This window comes from Notechis scutatus, chromosome 12, assembly GCF_049901735.1.
Source record: "Notechis scutatus isolate UNSWTSFEM ecotype Mainland chromosome 12, rNotScu1.2, whole genome shotgun sequence".
Classification (NCBI taxonomy): domain Eukaryota; kingdom Metazoa; phylum Chordata; class Lepidosauria; order Squamata; family Elapidae; genus Notechis; species Notechis scutatus.
The window spans coordinates 16,655,882-16,678,867 of NC_142020.1; the positions used below are offsets into that span (position 1 = coordinate 16,655,882).

General features: G+C 53.1%; 1 protein-coding gene across 2 annotated transcripts in view; it reads right to left on the minus strand.

The window, feature by feature from the left end:
- Positions 1 to 12,542: 12,542 nt before the first annotated feature.
- The window catches only part of GRIN2A (glutamate ionotropic receptor NMDA type subunit 2A), a 60,863-nt gene continuing 50,419 nt past the window's right edge, over positions 12,543 to 22,986 (minus strand). For both annotated transcript variants that reach the window (XM_087942306.1, XM_087942305.1), the window contains 5 exons: positions 22,068 to 22,297; positions 21,299 to 21,459; positions 17,690 to 17,877; positions 16,688 to 16,926; positions 12,543 to 15,357 (listed from right to left, as the gene is read on the minus strand). In XM_087942306.1, the coding sequence (XP_087798432.1) occupies positions 13,579 to 15,357; positions 16,688 to 16,926; positions 17,690 to 17,877; positions 21,299 to 21,459; positions 22,068 to 22,297 (2,597 nt within the window). In that variant the 3' untranslated portion in view covers positions 12,543 to 13,578. The remainder of the gene's footprint in view (positions 15,358 to 16,687; positions 16,927 to 17,689; positions 17,878 to 21,298; positions 21,460 to 22,067; positions 22,298 to 22,986) is intronic.

The window sequence follows — 22,986 nt, forward strand, 5'->3', positions numbered from 1 at the left end:
GAGAACAAATTGACGGGGTTGAGCGAGGCTGCCATTAGTTCCACAGGTGTCAGGAGCCTTTCATCCAAGGAGTAAAATTAGGTTGTGTAATGCCACTAATTAGGAAACGCACAGGAAATGAAGCTCACTGTAAATTCTATTGAATCATTTGTAGAAGCCACTGTCAGGTGCAAGAAGTCAGGAAGGAAGGAGGTTCAAATGACTAGAGTTTTACTGCATGCTCTACAAGAACCTGAACTACTAACTGTCAAAGCAAATTGGAGGTAGATAAGAATCAACAGAATTCAGTCTAGGCCTCTTGTGGATGCCAAGGGACTGGAGACTGATGATGTGCTTGACCTCTCCCTTGGCTTGGCCTAGTCATCTCCTCCAGCCCTTTTATCAGGAGTTAGCTGCAGTGGGCAATGGTAGAGCAAGTAGCCAGGGGCCTGATGAGATCAAATTGTATCTATATGAGGAAAAAGACCGTGCTCCAGGAAAGTTCTTGAGATACTTCCAGCTTCAAGACTAGAGCGTCCCTCAGAAGCCAGGCAACCCTGACCTCCCCCTCAAGGAACCTGCCTCTTTTCCTTCTAAAGCAGGGTTTCTCAACATTGGCCAATTGAAAGGATGGACTTCAACTCCCGTTGCTGGCTGGGGAATTTGGAGCGTTGAAGTCCACACTTCTCTGGTTGCCAAGGTCAAGAAAAATGCTCCTAAAGCCACTGCTGGTCAGGCTATCTTGACCCCGATCAAGCTGAGAACATCTATTTGCTGGAATGTATGGTAGATGGAGATGCTCTCCATTCAGGTTCACTGCATGGTCTCAGAAGGAGCAAAAAAGGGTCCTAAACTCGGATGTTTCTCCTTCAATTGGGAGCCAAATCTAGGAAGAAGCCACAGCCTGGTGCTCTAAGTACTTCTGAACAATTGTTTACAATTCTTTTAAAGGAAACTAAACATCTAAAGACTAATGCAGCAGAGAACTTGATTATAATAATTCCTGGAGCCTTTTTTTAAAAAAAGAAACATCTTCTGCATTCCTAATAAGCTCCTCTTCTACTACCAGATATGAAGACATCTGTAAGATATCACCGTCAGCTCTCCACACTCACTCAGCCAAAAGGACATAAATTACCTGTAAAATACCTGCACATTTTTCTCGCTCTTCTTTCACACATGCCACTGGTAACCTTCTGCAAAACAATCGATGGCAAAGCCTTTTCTGTTCCAGGTGAGTAACTGTTCATTCCTGCTGCGTATTATGAACACGGCTTTGCAGAAAAGCCCCTTTGGGGAAGACCCCCATGTTCGCCTCCCACCCCACCCTGATTTCCTACACTGTTTTTCTTTAAAAATAAACAAACATAATGTTTCGATTTCTTTGCTTATTTCAAGGATTGATGGTGCTATTGTGGGAGTTTCATTTAAGATGATTTACAGCAAGTTGGAAGAGCAACTTAGGAAAACATTAGAACAAATGCCTGAATCTCTCTGCTTCCCCCTTTGGGAGAAAGGAGCAGGGTCCCAGACAGGGCAGAGCTGAGCTGGGCTGGGCTGTTCCTGGCCAGGGGGCAAAGGACAAGGACCCCCCAACACAAACTCTGCCCCCTTGACCCTTTCAAAGCCGTCCCAGGTGATGGCCCTTCATGCAGGTTCTTTTCTATATTCTGGGCATATAAACAATTTTGCATTATTTTAGCTCTGGGGATATTCAGCACAGAAGAGGTGTGGTGGTGGTGGTAGTAGCACGTTTTAGATTCTTAAATTTCAGGCTTTTAAGAAAGCAGAGCAAAATAAACTCAGCTTTGCAAATAATGCTGAACTACAATCTCCAGCATCCCTCTCTACTGGCCACTGGGAAGTGTAGCTAGGCCTGCTGGGAAGTGTAGTTCAGTAACATCTGGAGGGCCACAAGTCTCAATCGCTCTGCATCAAAGGAAGAGAACTGGGAGGAATCTGCCTCTGGCAAAAAGACAGAATTTTATATGGACTCATGCATGATTTTCACAGAAAAGATGGAAAGATTCAGTCAGAATTCTCTCTCTCTCTCTCTCACACACACACACACACACACAGAGAGAGAGAGAGAGAGAGAGAGAGAGTGAGAGACACTCAGAAAATTAGGGAGAGGGGGCATAATCTCTTGGCCTTATGCTTAAGCAGTAGACCGTAGAAGCTGTCAGGATCTGAACTTGACTTTTTTCCCCAGGAACAGAATTCCTGGAATCTGGGGGGGATCCAACCGTTTTGGCTAGACCCAACTCTCCTCTTGGAAACTGAGCCCTTCAACCTGACCTACCAAACATCTAAGTTTGTCAAGATTAAGTAACATTTGCTTGAAAGCTGGAAACGTCTCTCTAGCTCTTAGGATGCAATCCCCTACAGAGTTCGGGAAATGGAGCAAGGCGAGAATTGCAAGGCAGAAGTTAACTGGGAGGAGAGCCATTATTTATTTACTCAGGTGAGATCGATGGCCGCCTGTTTCTCCAGGAGCTCAAGGGACCCTTGGAGAGCTTCCCTCATTCCATCCCCCCCCCCCAAAAAAAACAACACTTGGTGGTTGAGTCAAAATCTCCTAGACACTTGCCATGAATTTGCCAGAGCTCAGGGGCCCCCTCCCCCACCCTCTTATAGCCTCCTATGTTTCTCAAAGCCCAGGAGATTTCAATATGCCTCATTACAGTCTTTTTTGCACTGATGGGTTATCTTAATTAATAGCAGTTTAGCAGAGGGCTGAAGCAGAGATCTGAGTGATTAATTGCACGTCCTTCTTCAAACACTGGGACTGAAATCAGTGAAGGGAGAAATGGAGAGCCACAAGGAAAGGAAAATTGGAGAGAAGCAGCTGACATCCTTGAGGGAACACAGGTTGCGAGAAACCCTCACAGCTGGTCTGCAGGCCAGCAACATGCAGAAGCGTGTTGGAGGGCCTGGTGGACAGGCTTCTGCTGATGAGTTAATTGGGGGACCTGACCACCACCCCCATCTTCTCTGCCCACCCCAGGCCACATTCACTCTGGCAGAGAGGCGGCCATCTGCTCAGCATCCTGGAATGGCCCTTCCCAGCTCAGCCTGGAACTTATTCCTCTTTTGCCAGCTGGACTCAGCTCCTCTTGTGTCTCCTTTACGGCAAGATGGTCAAAGGAAACATTTATGGAGGGGGAGGTTGGAAGCTGTGATCTCCACCACCTCTTTGGACACACGGAGGACATGAGCAGAAGAACCATCTTGTGGACTGGGGGGACTGTCCTTAAGCAAGTTGGAAGTGATTGCAAATCAATAGGACATCAAAGCAATGGGTCTCTTTACTTTGGTGGGTGGGTGGGAGGGAGGGCTAATCAGAGAATGTCATTGAGGCTCCGGAAGCTGGTGATGGGTGCCCCCACCTATGCCTCCTCCCCCAATGTGGCCCTGAAGAGAGGAAATTAAACCCTCCTGGTGTGGATCTCTTTCCTTCGTTTGCTAGATCAGTAAAGAACAGAAGTTGTTGCTCCTGTTGGACAACTATAATTCACGCTGCTCTTTCGTTGGTTGCTGGAAAACACCAAGGATGAAGTGGAGACCAAACCAGCTCTTCCCTGATGGCTCTGCAGAAGATCTGCTGTGAAGAAATGCATCCGTCAACCACAGAAACTGTCACCCAAAGATTTTCTCCCCTTCTCTGCTCTGTTGCAAGTTCCTGTGATGGGCCAGGAATTGAGCTGCCTGAGGCCCCGGGCGAAGGAGGCCACAGAAGGAACCCCTTTTTGTTTCTTCCACAACCTGCTGAAATCACTTCCCCTGAAAATCAGCATGTGTGCCTGAGTGTGTGTCTGTGTGTGTGTGTGTGTGTGTTTTCTGCCACTGCAGATCAAAACAAATCCTGGCCATTTTGCACTAAAACAAGGAATGACGGGAGGCTTCAGTGATGTCCTAATTTTCTATCTTGGAGGTTTTTTTCTTGTAGGAGAGGAGGTGCCTGCCTCACCTGGTTCGGATATTTCTCTAGCTTAGCATGGACAATCGCTGGGAAGGACTGCAGCCTAAGCAATACAGACACCTTGGATCTGAAATGGCAGTGCATTGATCCTGGATTTTCCCCCAATTTTCCCATTTGACTTCATGGGGAAGTAGGGCAGGGGGTTGTTTCCCCTCCCTTTTTTTCTTTCAAAGGACACAATGGAGAAGATTTCTCAAGAAGTTGCTTGGCTTTGCTGAAGGAGTAAGTAGAATGGCTTTTGCTGGGCAGCCCCCAACGACTCAGTCTTCCATTCAACCTCTGCCAGGGAAGGGCACGGTCTGCCCCCCCCGCAGGATTCCCTCTGGCCAGCCCCCACTAGCTGGGTTCATACAGCACCCTGAACTCAGCATTAAAGCCCAGCCAGCCCGACTGGCGGGTAGGAGCAGGCAGGAGGTTATCAGAACGGTGGAGAGAAGCCTCACAGCCAGCCCATAATAGTGGCAAGGAAGGAAGTTCAAGGAGAAGTTTAAAAAGTAAATCACTTCAATCACTCTGACTATTTGGGGGATGGGTTTTTTGGGGGGGAGAGGCCAGTTTTTGACCCAGTACAGAAAGGCAAATCTCTTTCCCTGGCCTTCAATGGGCTCCATGCTGCAGCTCTTTTGCTGTGGCTGGTGCTGAACGGTTGGTGCTGGTCCACCTTTTCCTCCTCCAGATCTGAGCAGGGCTGCCAAAGGAAGCCCAGTTGGTCCCGGGGCTGGATGTGGCTTTGGGTTAGTAGAGACACCTGGCACTCGACTCCCGAAGCAGCAGCTGCTCCAGGTTGTTCGCTTCATGTGGAATGGATTTATGCCCATCTGAACTAATTCAGCAGCTGACGCTCTTTGTTAACGTATGAAACGACCTGTCAGAGGCTCATTGTGAAGGGCTCCAGAAGAGGCCAATGAATCAGGGAGGACGTGGAGCTGAAAGCTTGACAATTACACAACTGCGACCGAAGAGAATTACATGACTGCGAAGAACAATAGTGGAGGACACGGGAGGATGCGATGGGAGGCGCAGAGGCCCGTAATGGGAAATTGCTTGAGAGGTGATTAAACCCCAGCTGAAAAGTTCTCCCGGCTGATCTTATCGGGTCCAATTGAGTTTCAGGCTTTCAAAGGAGATGAAGCTGCATTTCAGCCGCCTTCCTGCGGCCTCCGAGTCGGAGCTGGGATTTTTTTTCAAAGCCCCACGTGCAGAGGTAGAAGGCTCTAAATGCGTCCTTTTTATTTCCAAAGAGCAGGCAATTAAATTCCAAGGTGCAAAAAGGAAACGTTTGCCGAGTTCAGTCGCAGCTGCATCTTTGCCAGACTGCAAAGCTCTCCTAGCTCACAATCTCATTGATTGGTTCATTGTCTGTCTCAGCACCTTGCATAGAACTGCTGGATTAGCAAGCTCCCTTTGATCATGGGGCTAACAAGGAAATGCCCTAAAATAGATGTAGAGAAAACTTTTCTGTCAATCCAACTCAACTTCTAGGGACTTCCTGGCCCTGCCAGGTTGGTCAGGATGTCCACCTGCCCTCTCAAAAGCCACTGCAACCAGGAGCTTTTACCAATCCCAGGGGCTCGGTTGCTCTATCATAGCACCCTTCAGGGAATACGGGGCTTCTCATCACAGGAAATGCTTGGTATGCAGGTTCTGATGCAGGCCAGGTAAGGTCACCTCTTCTTCAGCTCCATGTCTTGAACAGTGGCCCTCATTGACCCAAAGCCCATCTCTAGTGGTGGCCCGCAAGATTTCAGATTTCTCCTTGCCATCAGAGAGAACTGGGACCTATTCAATTCTTCGGGGAACTGCTCCTGTGAGCTGGGCATCTCTTCTACCCATGGGACAATGGCCTTCTGCCTTCGGCTTCTCAGAATGGAGACAGGTGCGAAGGAGCCATTTGAGCCACCAAGACCAGAGGTGCTCCAAGCGGCCCTCCAGACTGAAGCCTCTAACAGATGTCCCAGTGCAGGAGTGTCCTTGATGGACCTGATGAGCTCCAACCTGCTTTTTGTTTCCATTCCAGATTCCTGATTCCCAAATGCCTGCCCCATTTCTGCAAGTGTTTGGTTCAAATTTACCACAGACACGCCTGTAACATTCTGAGCATTGGCAAGGGAGCATATGTCACTGAAGACCAGAAAATCTCTTTGGATGGAACTGCCAAGAATTGCAATCCGGCTCATTAAAAATAAATCACAGTACCATCACAATGATGACGACATTTTCACATTGTTTGAGCCTAGAGGGTAATATTTCAGCACCTGGACAGCGACACTAATTTAAAAGGCATTTTCCCCCCAGTTGTGAGAAAGCCATTTGTCCCGTCCTTTGGCCAAATGGTAACTATTTTTATATGACAAAATAGGTGTATTTTTTCTCACTGGTTAACACTAAACTTTTCATTAAGAAGGGAGACAGGATGAAGAAGAAAAACTCCAAGACTGAATGATGCCTCCAGAGAACTGAACTTTTATGCCTACTGTAACAAAAGCATTACTAAAAAAAAATTATATATATATTCTGTCTCCTACATATTGGACTGTCCAACTTTCACTGTGTTTGACCTGCTTGGCCCGGCTCCTGGAGGGAGGCGAGCTGATTGCTCCCATTAGTAGCCAACAGAATATTTAATGCCTCGAATGGCTGGTTTTTCCTTCGTTTCCAGGCCATGCTGGAGAATCCATGGAGCAGGCACCGTTTTGGAGCAGGCTTTACCGCTTCCACCACCATTAAAATACAGCACAAGACCCTCTGGGGCTGAAGCTCCTCCTCCTTTTCAAGGGCAGCCTGTTTTCTTAAATACCATTCCTAAAAGGATCCATAGCAGACGGAATTTATGCAACACGCCAAGCCTAACAATGTCATTTGCAAACCACAGTAATTGGTTTGCACAAATTAAGCCACAAATCTCATTAAGATTTATTGGGTTGTTGCATCAACACAGCAAGGAAGGCACCTTTTTCCATGCTGGAGAGGAAATTTAGTCCTTTTCTCTTCTCTGTAAAAGGTTATTTTGTTAATCATGAGGCGCAGCCAACAGCCTGTGAATTGTTTTGTAAATCTGTTTGGCTTTGTGACAGTCAGTTTACAGCCGGTTTAAGTCTCCTTTGGATGAAAAAAAGCAAGTTCAGAAAAGGTGTCGCTTTCTATATGTTGATCTGCTCCAGGAATATGTTTGACTTTATTTCAGATTTGGTGCAGAACCTGACCGCCTGCTCTGATGGGATGCAATGCTCCATTTTCAAGGGAAAAAATGAGGAATTCCAGTTGCCTCTTGAAAAAGCACCTTTGGGACAACCATGGTCCGGATGACTGAGAATCTCCATAGACAGAGGAAACAACGGGAGCTGCATTTTATGGACATCTTAGAGCAAACTGACCCCTCTCTGTGTAGAGTCTACCTTTGTTATTTTCTGTGAAATTGTTTTAGAAATCATAATAAACTTGGCAGGAGAGTGATTGCACAAAATCGAGCTTCTGACATTCCTTCCCCCCTGCACCAGCGACCCTTCCTGCTGCTCTCTTGGGTGAGTGAAGCCACTGCATTCCCCCAAAGCACCCAGCCAGGAGCAACCAGAGGCCTCCCTCTGGCTGAAGAACTCTGCAGCTCAAATCTGCTGGAGGCATTGCTGCTGCCAAAATCCTTTGGACCTTCTCTTATTGGCTTCCCACACTCCTCCAAAGTTATGAACTGGAAAATACCTTTCTGGGGCTTGTGGGTTCCCAGGACCCACACCTCCCTAATTTTGTAGACCAACGCACAAACGTTACATGCTTAGGATCTCAGCATGTTCTTTCTTGTAACTCTAGTGAACAAGTCAAGACTGAGCCTTGACAAGAACCAACCCAGAGGATTTTCATACAAGCCCATCACTCAGAACCCCCTGGGACTTCTTGTCCAGCGCTCTCAGGCATCTGAGGGGGCTCAAGCAATGAATACAGGAGGAGACCACTATAATAACACAGCGACAGAGATCTCCTTCTCTCCCCTCCCCCCCTTATTTTCATATCAAGTGGCAGAAATTATCTTTATTAGAAAAATGAAATTTTTCATGTATTTACATTTTGTACATTTTGTTATACTTGGCACGTGTTTTCTCTGACAGGTATGTACATTTCAACATAGGCAAATACTCAGTTCCATCACTCCCTTAGCATCTTTCTCTCATTCTCTTTCTTCCTCTTCGCTTCATTATCATTAACAAAAATGAAAAATACAATACAATTTGAAGACAATAGTAGTCATTATATACTTTTTTCTATCAACAAAAGTTTAAAGCAAACATTTGTGGGTTTGTTTTTGTAGATATGCCTCAAAATATTATTTATACAGTATTAAGTGCTTAGTCATGCATTTGGGTTTAAATATGCAGATGAAGATAAAACTGCCGTTGAGAGTGTACAGAACAGAGAAACAAACAAACAAAAATTTTACCTGAATCCTGTATCTGTTTTAGACCAGCAGATCCAACTATTGATGTAAGATTTTTAAAGACGTCTACAACTGTGGATGGACAGATTGTTCATTCATGATCCTTTTGAGTGTGGGTGCATATTTTAAAATGGTTGAGTTTTAAAACCTATAACTGTTACTTTGTGTGCTGAAAATGCCTATGAGCCACTTCCGATAGCCAACTCACACAATGGAGGTTAGCTGCTGGGTGACATCGATACCGAGTATCGATTTGGACATGTAATGGATCCTTCCAGGTGGCCCCCAGGGATAGGACGGCTGTATCAATGTCGGCTTTTAGTAAAGTGAGTCCAGTAAAGACTTCCTGTGTATTTAAACACCTACGTTGGTGTGCGTGTACATCTACAATGCATAATACATGAATGCAACAAGCAGGTGCTTGGATACATGAATATCATTCAAGGATGTTCACCAGGAGACGTGCCTGCTCAATGCTTCCTCTGAACAAGCTGTAGGGCAAGCACCACCTCCAGAAGCACCGAGAAGGATTACAACGGGCTCCAAAGGGCAAGAATGCATCAGAACCCAGGGTCCCAAAGAGATCGAAACACAACGAGTCACAGGAGTGAGTCTTCGTATCTATTGTGAATACAATCTAGAGGGTGTGTAGGACAGAACCGCAAAAGAGCTCAATGGGTCAACTTGGATGCCACGGGGATGAATTGGTTATTCATGAGTGTATCAATTCGGGAGGGCACCTCCTGGGAGAAGCCATGTGGCAGATGCAAAAGAGATGGCCCAGCAGTCCACGTCCTTCAAATATTAAAACAGAAAACAACCGAGCACAGAAATTGTTCTAATGTGGTAGCGTTGAGTTCAACTGACCCAACCAAACATTTATCCATGGAATGGTGAACTGGCCAGCTTCCCATTCAGTTCTTGGTGATCTGGTTTTTCACCATCCTACACACCCTATGCAAATTGTATTCCAAAATGGCGAACTCTTCTCTGATTGCCCCCCCCCCCCAGCCCCTCCCCCAGATGTGCAGGGAACAGACCCCTAGTATTTGAGCTCCAGGCCTCACACATCTGGTGGATGCCAGCTGAGGAGGGTGGCTTGATAGATGCCGATGCCAAAACTTTGTGGCTACCCTCAGCTGTACTTTGAATGCACTTAGCAGTATGCCTATAACCAGCAGTTTTGTGCATGAAGGGTTAGACGGCTCCACCTGGGAGAGGCTTTCTCCTTTGGGTTGCATTTTGGGGTCACGATGGAGTATTGAAAAATTAAGTTACACACATGACTTTACCAAAATCTTTTTTTTTTTCTGGGAAAAAGAATTGTTATGCGCACTTCTCAATTTATCTGCAAAATGCTCTATTTATCACTGAGCCGGCTAGAGATTTCCCTGCCCGTGTAGTGCGATATACCAATTTGACATCCAAACACTTGAACCTCTGAGGAATTATTCTCTCAAGGATGCAGCAGTAAACAGCGCTAGAAAGAAACTTTGGTGTGTGTGTGGAGGGGGGAGGGAGGATATTACAACTATCTAAGAGATTTGTTGGATATTTTGAAAGGCAGATGATGCTTGGCTGTTATCTGAGCCGACCAGCTGTGCTTTCAGCAAACCAAGGCAGGATCTGGAGTTTCCCTTTCTGAAACCCTGCCCTGGAGATCTCTCTCTGGAAAGACTTGCTCGCTGGAGATTCAGGACCCAGGAGGTCCTGCCACCCAGGAACATTTTGGAGATCTTGACAGAAACATTTAGCGGATGAATCAGGGAGGTTCTGCTCACTCTCTGCCCCAGGTCCTCCGTGGCTCCTTTCTTAAGGACCGAAATTTAGACTGAATGCACAGCCACAGCTTGGAGAGATTCCACCTACAAGGCTTTAGATAGCCGGAGGGAGGAGGAGGGATGGTTTGAAACCCAGGCTGTCCTCCCAGAACAGGATCCTGGGAAAGGGCGGCGGGTTGGACCAGACCATCGGCCTGCCTCGCCCAAGGGGGTCACCCCATGTCTCTCTCTCTCACACACACACACACCCCGAAAGAGAACAACGAACACGTATTCATGGCTTTCTGGAACTGCAGGAGTTTCTACATGAAAACTGCAACTTCCCAACCTTCCATTACTTTGTTTCAACCCTGAGATGATCTGTCTGTTCTATGCCACCCAGTGGGCGGCCATATAAATTCAGTAAATCAATCAATCAATCTATAGAATAATGTTCTCCAGCGAAATGCTGACCTTCCTTCAAGAGAAAGCCAGCTGAAGGCCACGTGTCCAGGAGGACTAACCGATTCTCAAGGGCCAAGAGGTGGGCCCGAGGCTGCCTGCAGCGAGAGACTCAGAAACTAACGGAGTTGGAAGGGACCTTGGAGGTCATCTAGTCCAACCCCCTGCTCAAGCAGGAGACTCCTGCTGGGCCTGTCTCTTCCGCAGTGGATTGGGACCCTTCCCTGCCGGTTCTCCTTCAGGCCGTGGAGCCCAACCTCAGCCTGCAACTGGGGCTGGAGCGGGAGGGCCAGATCTCGTTCGCGTTTCTCTTCCTGCCTTTCGCGTTGAACCGACATGTATTCACAGTGCAGGTTTTATAAGGTTGCCTTGAACTCCAGTGGGTAAATCCACCCACAGACCAGACCTGGAGTGGGTCCCTAATTTAGGAAGACTTGGGTGATGTTCTCCTTGCTACTCCAAGGTTACTAAATTATGCAAGTTAGGTGCATATATTACATTTTTAAAACAAACTTGTTTAGAGAAGTTGACGCAGATGCCAAACAGATGATTGTGATATTCTGAAAACAAAGTAAGTCATTATTACAGAGCTTCTCCCATTGGCAGATGAGACATTCTCCTCCCAGTGAAGTCCGTTCCATAGATATGACGGTTGGCCTTGGATATTAAGAAGTCAAGGTGGAGTTTCCCTCAACATTATAAGTTGCGACCGTTTTAAGGAAAGTGCCTGTCTCTGTGTATTTTGAATCCAGGTGAGGAGACAAGAAGACAGATACTATGAAGCCCTGAGATACCACCATTGAGACGCAAACACATGGAAGGTGTGGAGTCAGATTATGAGGTCTACAAGCTGTGCAGACGTATCTGCCCCCTCCCCCCAAACGGAAGGCGGCCCTCCTTCCCCAGGGATGAAGGCCTCCTCGCTGCAAAGTTGGGCAGCGCAGTCCCAGCCAACTGACTCAGCCGCAGAATGAGCTGTGAAATGGAACGGAAAGCGACGGGGCACAGAAACCAACATCCAACAGGTCCAACCCTCGGGGCCGATGAGGATTCCAGCACCTCCTCCTGTTTTGGGTTCCTGCTCTGAACTTGTCTCCCCCGAGAAAGAAGGGGGACCAAGGGCGTCTCCAGACGTTACAGGGGGTGCAGGGACACCATGGCTTCATGGAGAAGCTACGTTATTTCTAAGCAGGGATTCTAAAACCTCCCACCTCCTGATCACCGACCCGACCCACTCCTGGTCCCCCTGATTTTAACCGTAGGCGTGGCCTTCCACTCGAGGGAAGAGGTTTTCCTAGGCGCTGTTGACCATAGTGAGGCCCACTCTTTATCCTTCCCAAGGCGGCCAGATTCCTTGGAGGCTCGAGCGCTGCTTCCCGTAAGGGCAGCCCTGGCATCCTTCCTACCCAGGCCTGTCCCTCAAGTGCAAACAACGCCCGTCTGTTCCAAAAGTGGAGCCAAGGGCCCTGGCTTCTGCCCTCAGGGGACCATCCCCAGAAGCAGCTCCTCTTGCTTACTCAGAACCCGGCGCAGCAACTGGGATGAGGCCACCTGGAGTCTCCCGGGCTGATGCCACCTTCACCCGCAATGCCCACCTCCAATGGCCCCAGGCTCCTTCCCACGACCCCTGGCGGTGCAACGTCACACAGAAGATCCTTGCTGAGGGGAGGCCTGGACCGGCTGCTCGCCTTCTGCGTCACGCCAGACCCACACCAGGGTCCGGAAGAGGGAAGTTGTGGGGACGGAATGTGCAAACCAGCCCTTAGCATCAGGAGGGCTGTCTAAACCAAGGGGGGTGGGGGTAAGGGGGGGCCGTACCCAACCGGGTCCCCTTCGGAAGAACTACGAGAGCAGATCCGCCCCAGAGGCCTCCTGGCTCCTCTCTGGGCTCCTGGCCTTCTCGGGACTGGCAGCTGGTCCAAGAGGGCCCGGAGCACCTGCCCCCCCTCTGCCCCAGCCTGCTCTGGGGGAAGCCCTATAGGACCTCTGCTGCCTTAGAGGGGAGCGGGGGGGGTCGCTGGCCCCCCTTTCCTGAGACAAGCCCCCCGGCTGAAGGCCCAGCATGGAGCTGGTGACCCACTCAGCAGGGTCTTTCCTTGCCAGGAGATCTGGAGGGGGGAGGGGGGGTGAATTGCAGCTGGATCTCTGCACGACAGAGACAGATGAAGACAATACTGATTCCATTCATGGGCCCTGAGGTTTGGCTTTTTGTTTTTGTTTTTTGCTTTCTTTTTCTGTGTTTAAAAATAAGTATGAGGCTAAATCATAGAGCTATAGCGATATATATATAGTTGTTTCTTTAAAAAAAGACTATCTTTCTAATCTCTTGGATGAGTCTTACCATGGTAAGTGTGCAAACGCATTCTTAAACTTGCTTTTTGTTTTGTTTAGCTTTTGTTCTGTGTCAAAGTACATGCATACCATATTGCTTATTCTCTGTTGAAAAATAAAATTTGGGGGAGGGCAGAATTACAGGGGGTGAAAGTGCTCGGAGGACGGAGTCCAACCGACGGGGCAAAAGAAGCATCCGGATAGAAAAACATCACTGTTGCCCACAGGGGGGGGGGTGCAGCTTTTCCCCAGCACAGTGACCGTCCACGGCGGCGGCCACTCCTGTCCTGCTTTCCACCATCCCTGAAAAGGGCGGAGGGGGGCAAATCTGCTCTACAGATCGGCGTTCCTTTGGATCAAGAGTCGGGACTCCACTCGGGTGCAAGTGGGGGAGGGGAGGGCAGGGAGACGGAACTAGGGATAGTGCAGTCCACGCAGTGGCCCCGGGCAGGGAGTGGACTGTCCCTTCCCAGGGCCTCCTCCTCCTCCTCCTCCTTCTTCTGGTGGAACGGAGCACGTGGGATATGGGACCTACACAAGGCAACTGGACTCCTCCCCCTCCTCCTCCTCCAACGCTCTGCTAAGGGCCATCCCTCCGCTCTGGCCTCCGGCAACTACGTCCCCCCTGGAGCTCAGCGCTACACGTCCGACTCCAGGCTGGGGATCCTCTTATAGACCCGCCGGTCGCTGCAGGAGTTTAGCCCTCGCGGAGCAGAGTACAGGCTGTTCTGAGGGGCAGCGTAAGGCATCCCGTGCTCCGAGACACACCCGTCATTGTGGACCCGGCCATCTCTGGAACAGTATGAGGCCGTCGATTTGACCGACGACCGGGAGACGCTGTCATAGGCCGGCTGCTGCCTGTGCAGTCCGGCGGGACTCGGCCCCAGCACCGAGGGCTGGTCGTCACAGTAAGAATGCAGGAAAGGGTCCTCAGCCGAGCACTCCAGGTACAGCGACTTGATCCTCTTACCATCGTCCAACGTGCGCGAGAAGAGCGGGAGCTTGCCGCCCGAGTGTTTGCTTTGGGGGGCCCTGAAGAGGGTGGCGTAGGGGCCCCCTTCCAGAAGCCTCTCCTTCTCTTTCAGGCTGATGCTACGGGCCGTTCTGCCCCCGTTGCCGTCCCGGTGTTTGCTGAAGAGGTTGTCGAACGAGCGCTGCCTGCTGATCGGCAGCTTGCTCTTCCGGGGCGGCTGGCTCCCCTCCTCCTGGGCCCAGTCCGGCTGGCCCGCTTCTTCCCGGGGCCTGGCGTTGGCAGGGCTCTGCAGCATTTGGCCCTCCTCGATGTCGTAGAGGCTGCCCATCCGCACGCAGGCACCACACCGGTAGGGTGACCGGCTGAAGTAGTGCCCTGCGTAACTGGGCAGGCTGGTCAGGCAGCTCCGGCAGTGGGTGGCCTTCTGCCGGGACCGCTCGTTCGCTTCACTGTAGGCCACGTTCTTGTCTTTCGCGCCGTAGTGCTTTGGGTAGAGCTTGTACTGGCCGTTACTTGGAAGGTTTTCCCCGCTGGTCAAGGGGATCTGGTTGCTCTGCTCGGGGGCCCGGGGGCTGTCACTGCGATCCTGATAGAGGTTGGGAAAGTCAGCCAGCTCAGGAAGGATGATGGTCTCCGCATACTCTGGGGGAACGTCCAGGTGGAACGTGTGCGGCTTGTCCGCCTCGATGATGTAGATTTTGTCCCGGGGTAGAGCCTGTTTGCTCTTCAGGTAGGTCAGCTCCACCTCGCTGCAGTCCTTGGGGTACTTGGAGACAGGCCTCTTCTTCGCGTTGTCCTTGGTCTTGAGGGGTTTGCTGTTGCTCTCCCCCTCAACGTGGCCGGTGGCTCTGCTCGAGGCGTCCGAGGCGTCCGAGGGGTCGTCTTCTGGGAGGTACCTGGGGCCTTTCAGGGAGTGCCGCTGACTGCCCCCCGTGCCCTCGTCCCTCTGAGAACCGTGACTCTGCCGGAGGGAGTCTTGGCGCAGCGACTCCAGCGATTTCCTCCACAGCTGCCTCGGGCGGGAGTTCTCCTTGGCCTCGGTGGCCATGGCCACCTCCACCGTGTTCGGGTTGGACTCGTGCAGCGTGAGGGGGTGCGGCCCTTGGAAGACGTAGTTGTTGAGGGTGTCAGGGTGGCGGTTTGCAGGGAAGGTCTGCAGTTCATTCGTGTTGTCGCTGAAGATGTTCTCCTTGGGGGTCAGAGGGCGGTTGCTGTCCGAGAAGATGAAGCTGCCTTTTTCCATCATCAGGTCCATCATTAACGATCCACGGCGGATGAATTCGGCCGCTCTTTGCGGGGAATTGATCCGCCCGGGGTTCACGTTGGTCATGTTCTTGGCCGTCTGCAGGAGCTTCAACATGTTGGTCTGAGAACTGGTCAGGGTGAAGTGGGGGGACTTCTTCTTCTCCTCAGTGTGGACCCCATGGATGCAACTGTAGATACCCTGCAGGGGAAGCAACAGGAAAGAGGTGCTGGGTTTAGTCTCCAATTCTTTGGAGGGACTCGGGGGGGAAAGTCTTCCTACCCGCCATTCAGGGAAGCATCGCTTTAATTTAATGCGCATTTAAAACCTGGATTTTTAAACGGGGGGACGAGACTGCATCCTTGTAAGCTTGGTACAGAGTTTGCGTTATGAGGGAGCACTCAACTTGGAGGAAACAGACTCTTCACAATGACTGTCATGAGAATTAAACCAAGAGAGAAACGGAAATCAAGTACCAACAGATGGGACAGCCAGGGAGAAAGATGGAAAAGGATCTCTTCCCTCATATATTGTCCACCTTCAAGAATTTCTTGGAAGTAACACCTGTACTCAGAAGTAAGTAGCTACATAACTGCATAACCGCTGCTAACAAACCACTGGGGTTTTTGGCCGCCTCTCTCAGGAGAGGCCAGGCTGAGTGGGTGGGATGAACCCATCAAGCCACCCACCGCGCAGCTGCCGGCTGCAACCCAAGCAATCCCTCAAACCATCAGCAAAGGGAGACACCATCCTTGAAGTCTTCCTTCCTTGTTCTGGGATTATTAGCTCTACGGCTGAGTAGCTCCATCCAATTATTTCTGTATAATTTTTGACAAGAACAGAACCGCAGAGTCAATTAACCAATTAAAGAACACCAACCCAGGCACTGCTCCACGTTTAAACAACTTGCATTTCAACCAACTTATTTGGAAGTAAGAACCCACCGGTGAAAGTGTTAAAAAAACAAAAAAAAAAACCACCCCAATTTTGTGTTCCCATGGACAAGTAACTTCATTCCGAATGCTAATTCCACTTCCCGCAGCAGCCTAATTAGTTGGGAAGGTCTGCCCCAAGTGCTTTCCTGCTGAATCCAACAAAATTCAAGGTAAACTGGCGGCTCCTGGAATGAAACCCCCTTTTTGGCCAGGGGGGTTGATTAAGGCTCTTCCCTTAAACTCCTCTCCTGCCCCTCCCCCTGAGGTGAGATGCGTCCCGGATTGGACCTTGCCCCCTTCTTTTGTGGATCAGGGAAGAACAGAAACGAACGCCTGACCTCTCTCTCCGGCTTTGCCCATTTCTCCAAGAACCGCCAAGGATGAGCTCCCTTGATGCTCCTCCCGCAACAGCCACTCGGAGCGGCTGGGAGCCACGGCAGGTCAACTATGGCTATTACTGCCATCATCCCGCCGTCGTCCTCCGGAGAGCCCCTTCCTTCTGCTCTGCTCTGCCCCCCTCTGCCTTTGCAAGCCGGGGCCCAGAGGTACGGCAGTCCTCCTGGCCCTTCCCGGGCGTGACTCATGTCCAGGCTCACCCTGCTGATGGAAAAGAGCAGCCCTGGCCGGTCGGAGCACATCCCGGTGAAGCAGAACCGCAGCTTCCAGTAAAACAGGTGCTCCCACACGAAGGTGATCAGGCTGAGCGCCATGGCGGCGGCCAGCATGTAAAAGACGCCCGCCATGTTGTCGATGTCCAGCTGGCTGCTCATGACCTCATTCTTCTCGTTGTGGCAAATGCCGGTCAGCCAGAGGGTCTCCAGCTCTTCCATCTCCCCTAGAAAGAAAGGCCAGTGAAGGTCAGAGGGAGGCGGGCATCCAAGGCGAGAGGGAGGGAGGGAGGGCGAAGGACGTGGAGTTGCAGCGTTCCTTATGGAGAGCTGGTCACCAAGCAGAGTTTGGCTTGGGAAGGCCATTCTCTTGAGCGGAACTCCCCCGACTGGGCTGGAGGGCTAGAGTGGGTGCAGCTATTAAGGAATAAAAGACTCTGGGCGCACTGAAGCCGAATGTTATCTTCTTTCTGCCCCCCTTTTTTTAAAGCAAAGGATGTTGGTGTTTTGTCGTTTTTCAGCTAGAAAAAAAAGGAGCTGTTAAAAACAGAAAAGATGGATTCCCTCCCTTTGCAAGAAGGCAAAACGGCTATTCGATGCCTGAGACAAGTTTCAGATGGGAGGACTGTGAGGCCTGCAAAGGGCAGGGGATCGGCACCCCCAACTCCCCCCCCCCTCAAGAAATGGGCTCATCTGCGCAGAGAGCAAAGTGAAGCGGCTTCTCTCTTCCCTGACTCTGGAGAACTCTCAAAGGAGTTTCTTTTATGGGGCGTTTCCAGTTTTCTTTCCCAACAGAACAATTCAAATTTCCCAAAGCCTCAATGTGGGGAGGGGGGGTGTCCCCCTTCCTGGTCTTGTCCCTGCTTAGGAACTAAGTGGAGGGTTGCAGGCAGGGGGAGGGAGGGAGGCCCGGCGGGGTTCCCGCAGATTCCCAGGCTCCACCTCAGCCGAGAGGGAGCCCCCTTCCAGGAAGGCCCTTCGGCCACTCACCGTCTCCCACAAACTGCAGCAGCGCCAGGTCGATGGCCCTCTTCCAGGGAGACCCCTTCTGCAGAGCGATGCCGTAGCCCGTGGTGGCAAAGATGTAGCCACTGCCAATGGTCACCAGCTTGCAGCCTTCGTCCCGCCCGGCCTTGTAGTTCAGTACGGCCGCGTCGTAGATGAAAGCGTCCAGCTTCCTGGAATGCAAAGGAAGGGAAGCTCAGCTGGCGGACGGAAAGAAGGCGCCTGGCCGCCTGCCACTCCGTGCCTGGTCCCGTGGCCGGCAGCCCATCAGGGGCCGGAGAAGAAGATCCAGTGACTGCCTGCAGCCCTTCACTCTCTGCAGGAGAGAGGAAGCGAAAGGAGAGAGAAGAGAGGCACCCTCCACTTTGGCCCACAATCGAACCCTGGGCCCATTGGCCGGCTTTGGAAAGTGGCTGTCCACACAGGTCCCTCCCTCCCTCCCACGCCCGAGGTGTGTTCTGCAGGTTCAGGAAGAGGGGAGAGCTCCAGGCCTTTGGGGCCTCAACCACGAGGTGCATCCCTTCCCTTCTCCTTTCTCCTTCCTTCCTTCCTTCCTTCCTTCCTTCCTTCCTTCCTCCCTTCCTCTCAATTAAAGCCCTTCCTTTCCAGGGGTGAGGGGCTTCTCAGCTGTTTATCCTGGCCCATCCAGACAAACCACCCAGGCTTGACCTGACCGGGGGTCAGAGGAAAGACCCCGGAAATGCCTCCGATGGATGCTGTGCCAACCCAGTCTGACCACGGAACGCACAACGTGGAAGAAACAGGGTGCGTGTGATGAGAGTGTGCAGCCTGGGATGGACCCCGGTGGGCTCTTTTTCTCCGGTTTTAAGAGGTGGTTGTTGTTGTTGTTTTTTCAAAAGCTGCTGCTGTGGGCTGCCCTTCCCAGCTACGTTCCTGCAAAGTAATCAGCTTACAACACACTCAATTCCCCGGCAAAATGGTGAGCTATCAGAGTGCGCAATAAAATACGGCAACAAATGCACCATTTTTCAAACAGCAGCAGCCACTCCGGGGGAATGTTGGGGGGGAGGGGGCCCTCCCCAGGTCGCAGAGCAAACTTCTGTGTGCTGTGATTCCAAGCAAACCCAACACACACACACACACACACACACACACACACACGGCTTCTTTCAGGGAGAAAGCCTGCCATGCTGCAGGAGAAGCCAAGGCTGAAAGCAGCTTTTGGGACCTATAACGGCGGCCTGAGGAATCCTCCCAGCCCCTCTCCTCCCTTGGCTGGTGCCTGGCCAAAGCAGGGGGCAGAGCCCCCTCCCGGCACAGGTGGCAGGCAGGCAGGCTGCTCCTGGCCATGGAGGCTCCCCTGAGGGGCTTTCTCTCTTCCAGAAGCCTTCCGACCCAACGGCCTCCAAGTGAGGCGCCTTTTCCTTCCTTTCCTGCCACGAGGGACTGCTAAAGACAGTCCTGGTTTAGTGACTCTGCCTCCTTTAGCAACGGCGGTGACGGTCAATGGGGGCGAGACGGTCACTTTGCTACCCGCCCTTAGAGGGTCTGCCAAGGAAAGTCGAAGGAAGGTGGCAAACGCCGTAGTGGTTTCACCAAGTGACCTTTTCACTTAACGGCAGAGTTACCAGTCTCGACGGAGGTCACTAATCGAGGACGACCTGCATTCCCCCGCCAAGCTTTGCCGCTGGAGGTGTGGACGGGGCCCTTTCCGGAGGGGCTCAGTTCCGTGGCTGCTTCCACACAGGAAGAGCCGGGTCCCTTTGGGGTCTCAGGCCAACCGATAAGAATGCTATTTTGATCGATGGCCACCTGGCATCTATTCTGCTATTGGGGGAGGGGTTGCGGGGGGCAGAATGTATTCTGTGGGGTTTTGCTTCTAAATCCAGGCTGAGTCATGGGGGGCTCCATTGACAGAGAGGCGGCTCCTGCTGGAGGCTGCTCCTCCGTCCCCTCTTCCAAGCCGCCTCCATCTCTGCTCTGTGCTGGTTTTATTACCTGCTTTCTCTTTGTTTTTGCCTGGAGCACCTGGCTGTGAGCTCCGGCTGGGCCAGCCGTGATTTACAATTACTTTTATGAATAATAACCAAAGCGAGCCGTTCGTTCTCCAAGTCCGCGGCACACAATAAAACACTCGTCCTTTCCCAGAGTGGCCAAACTCCCCCTTGGCCAGGTGGGGCTGCCATCCTTACACACACACACACACACACACACACACACACCGGCTGCGTGCTGGCTGCTTCCTCCCCCGACATGATTTTCAGTTCCCGCATCCGTAACTCAAAATAGACGGCGCCCTGTCAGTTGCAGGGAGCGTCATGTTTCAGCGAGGGAAGACTCATCACCCCCTTAACGACACTTGACAGCGAATAAAACACCAACGTGAATTTCCACACTGGGGGAAGGAGGGGGCAGGCAGAGGTTTTCCCCTCCGAAGCCCCAGAAAAGAGGCAGGACGCGGCCCGTCCTTCCCTCGGCTGAACCTGGGAGTCAAGCAGCCGGGATGCCACTTTTGGGGGAGCTGGAGGGACTGTGCCCCCTTAATTGTGCCCTCCGGGGCCAGAGGCGGTCTATCTGCCAGAGCCATGGTGGCGCAGTGGTTAGGATGCGGTATTGCAGGCTGACTCTGCCCACTGCCAGGAGTTCGATCCTGACCGGCTCCAGGTTGACTCAGCCTTCCGTCCTTCCGGGATGGGTAAAAGGAGGACCAAGAGGCTGGCTCCGTAAAACCGCTCCGGGGGCTGTCAAGCACTATGAAGGGGCATCTAAGTCGAAGGGCTGCCTTCAAGTGGCTGGGAGAAAGCGCTTGCCTTCCGCCCCGCTGGGCTTGTTAGTTCAGGACGATGGTCTCGGACGAGGGGGAAAACCCTCCAAAGCAGAGGTTCCTCAACCGTGGCAGCTTGAAAATGTGGGGGTGTCAACACATCGCCCCGGCGTTTCTTCACCTGCCGAAGCCCCGGCTTTAAAGGATCACGCGGGCCGATGTCCGGAACTCAGAGCAGCTCTCTGCAGCCCCCTCCCTCCGCCCTTCCCTCCCCCCTTCCCCCAAATGCTCGGAGCCAAAGCGGTGGCATATTGATCCCCAAATCAGGGGCAGGACAGGCGACGTGCACCCCCTGCTGCAGGCAGCGGCCATCAGCAGAGGCGGGAGAGCACCTGGGCATCGAGAGCGCGGACCAATCCGGAAAGCGGGGGTGGGGGAGGGGGCAGTCCTTGGCAAGGGGCGCCTGGGGCTGGGGAGGGGCTGGGGAGGCCTCAGGCTCTCCATGGGGCCCCCGACCCTCCTGGCAGGAACAATCCTGGACCATCCCTAGAAGGGAAAAGGGCCCCCCACCCCTGCAATCTGCCAAGCATGGGGGAGGGGTGGGGGGCTGCTCATTGGTCCCCACAGAAGCCTTTCCTGCCCACAACCGAGAGGCAGCCGGCCCCTTCCGTGGGGGGTGCTTCCCCCCAGTGACTCGATGTGGGGCAAGGTGCCTCCTTGGGGTCCCTGCAGGCTCCAGCCAGAGTGGGGGGCGCTGTGCCTCGTGCAGCCCCAGGATCTGCCCCTCCTTAGAAGGGCCAGGCGAAGGAGCAGCGCCATGGAACCAAATGAACCAGACCCCCCCCAGGGGCCCCCAGCGCCCCACCTACCCGGTTTTCAGGCTGACCAGGGCGTCCTCCACGCCCTTCTGGTTGTACTTCACCATGTACGCGTGCATCTCCTTGTAGTTGTTGCGGATGTTCCTCTCGGTGCTCCCGTTGGGGACCGTCCCGAAGCGGAAGGGAGGGGAGTAGGCGTAGGGCTGCTGAAACTGGGGGAGGGGAGAGGGGGGGTCAGGCATCACCCGGCTGGCACGGAGGGGCACCACTCGCCAGCAGCATGGAGCCCCCCAGCCCCTCCCCCACACACAGAGGCCTCCCTGCCTGGCCAGCCCGGGGACCCCACTGTGGCCACCCTCCACCCCCACCCCAGGCGCCTCCTCCGAGCGCCTGACAGTCCCGGCTCTTGGGGGGGGAGGAGCGTATCCATCCGAACCCAGTTCATTCCCTGGCTTTGATAGGAACCACAGACGTTCGGCTGGACCTTCCAGAACGTTGCAGTTTGCAGCAGTCACCAGGCACCAGAAAGGCCCACAGCAGAGGCACGTACACAGCAAAAGCCCACGGAGGAGGAGGAGGAGAGGAGGAGGAGGAGGAGGAGGAGGAGGAGGAGGAGGAGGAGGAGGAGGAGGAGGAGGAGGAGGAGGAGGAGGAGGAGGGGTGTGCCAAAGCTGATGCCAGCCACCTCGCCAGGGAAAGAGTGCCAAGGGCTTGGGGGAGGAGGGGGCGCGAGGCCGGCCCGTCTTCCTGCCGGCTTTGCCCGCCTCCAATGCCGCGGACAGGTGGGGGGCTGGGGAGGGGAGGAAGGCGCCCCACCGACCTTCTTGTCACTCAGCCCCGTGACTTGGTCCACAAACTCCTCCTGGATCATGAAGGCAGCCAGGTTGGCCGTGTAGCTGGCCAAGAAGATGACGGCGAAGAACGCCCAGACCGAGACCATGATTTTGCTGGTGGTGCCCTTGGGGTTCTGCACCGGGACGGAGTTGTTGAACACCAGGCCCCACAGGAGCCACACGGCCTTCCCGATGGTGAAGGAGGGCCCGTGAGCATCTGGGGGCACAAAGGGGGCGAGAGGGGGCCCTGGGCTTAGCGGTTGCTCCCCACACGCCAGGCCACTGCCAAGCCGCCTGCAGCGCCCCTCGCCGGCTCCTTAGCAGCCCTTCGCCCCCTGAGAGTTGGGCCCAGGATCCCCCTTGCTGAACCCCATCCTGGCTGCTCTCCAGGGAGTCAGGGCCACCCCTAGGCAGAAGGCTGCCACGCGTGGCTGGGAGGCGGACTGGAGAGGTCCCTGGCAAGGGAGGAGGTGGCCTGTGCGGCTCCTGGACCAGAAGCCCAGCCCCTAACGCCCCCCTGCCCGGTGGGGGGCTTCCTGCTGAGGAGGCCCTCCTCCCTCAGGGCACCAGCCTTCCTCCTCCTCTACAGAGCCAGGACCAGGAACCCTCCGAAAAGCTGCTCTGAGAGTAAGCAGGCAAGGACAGGGCAGCTGAGCTCAGGCCCAAATCAGGCCATCCCATCCAGACTGCTCCTGAATCTGGAGGATCCTCTGGGCAGCCAGAAGTCCTTTTGCTCCCTGGCTCCAAGAGGCTGGACGCTGCTGGCAGAGGGGAAGAACGTTGGGGCGACTCTGCCCCGGCCTCCCATGTGGGGCACACCCAGGACACACAGTGCCTCCCCCCCAGTGACCCATGACTGGCAGGTCAGGGAGAAAGGTGCCCTCCTTGGGCGGGGGGGCTGGCCCC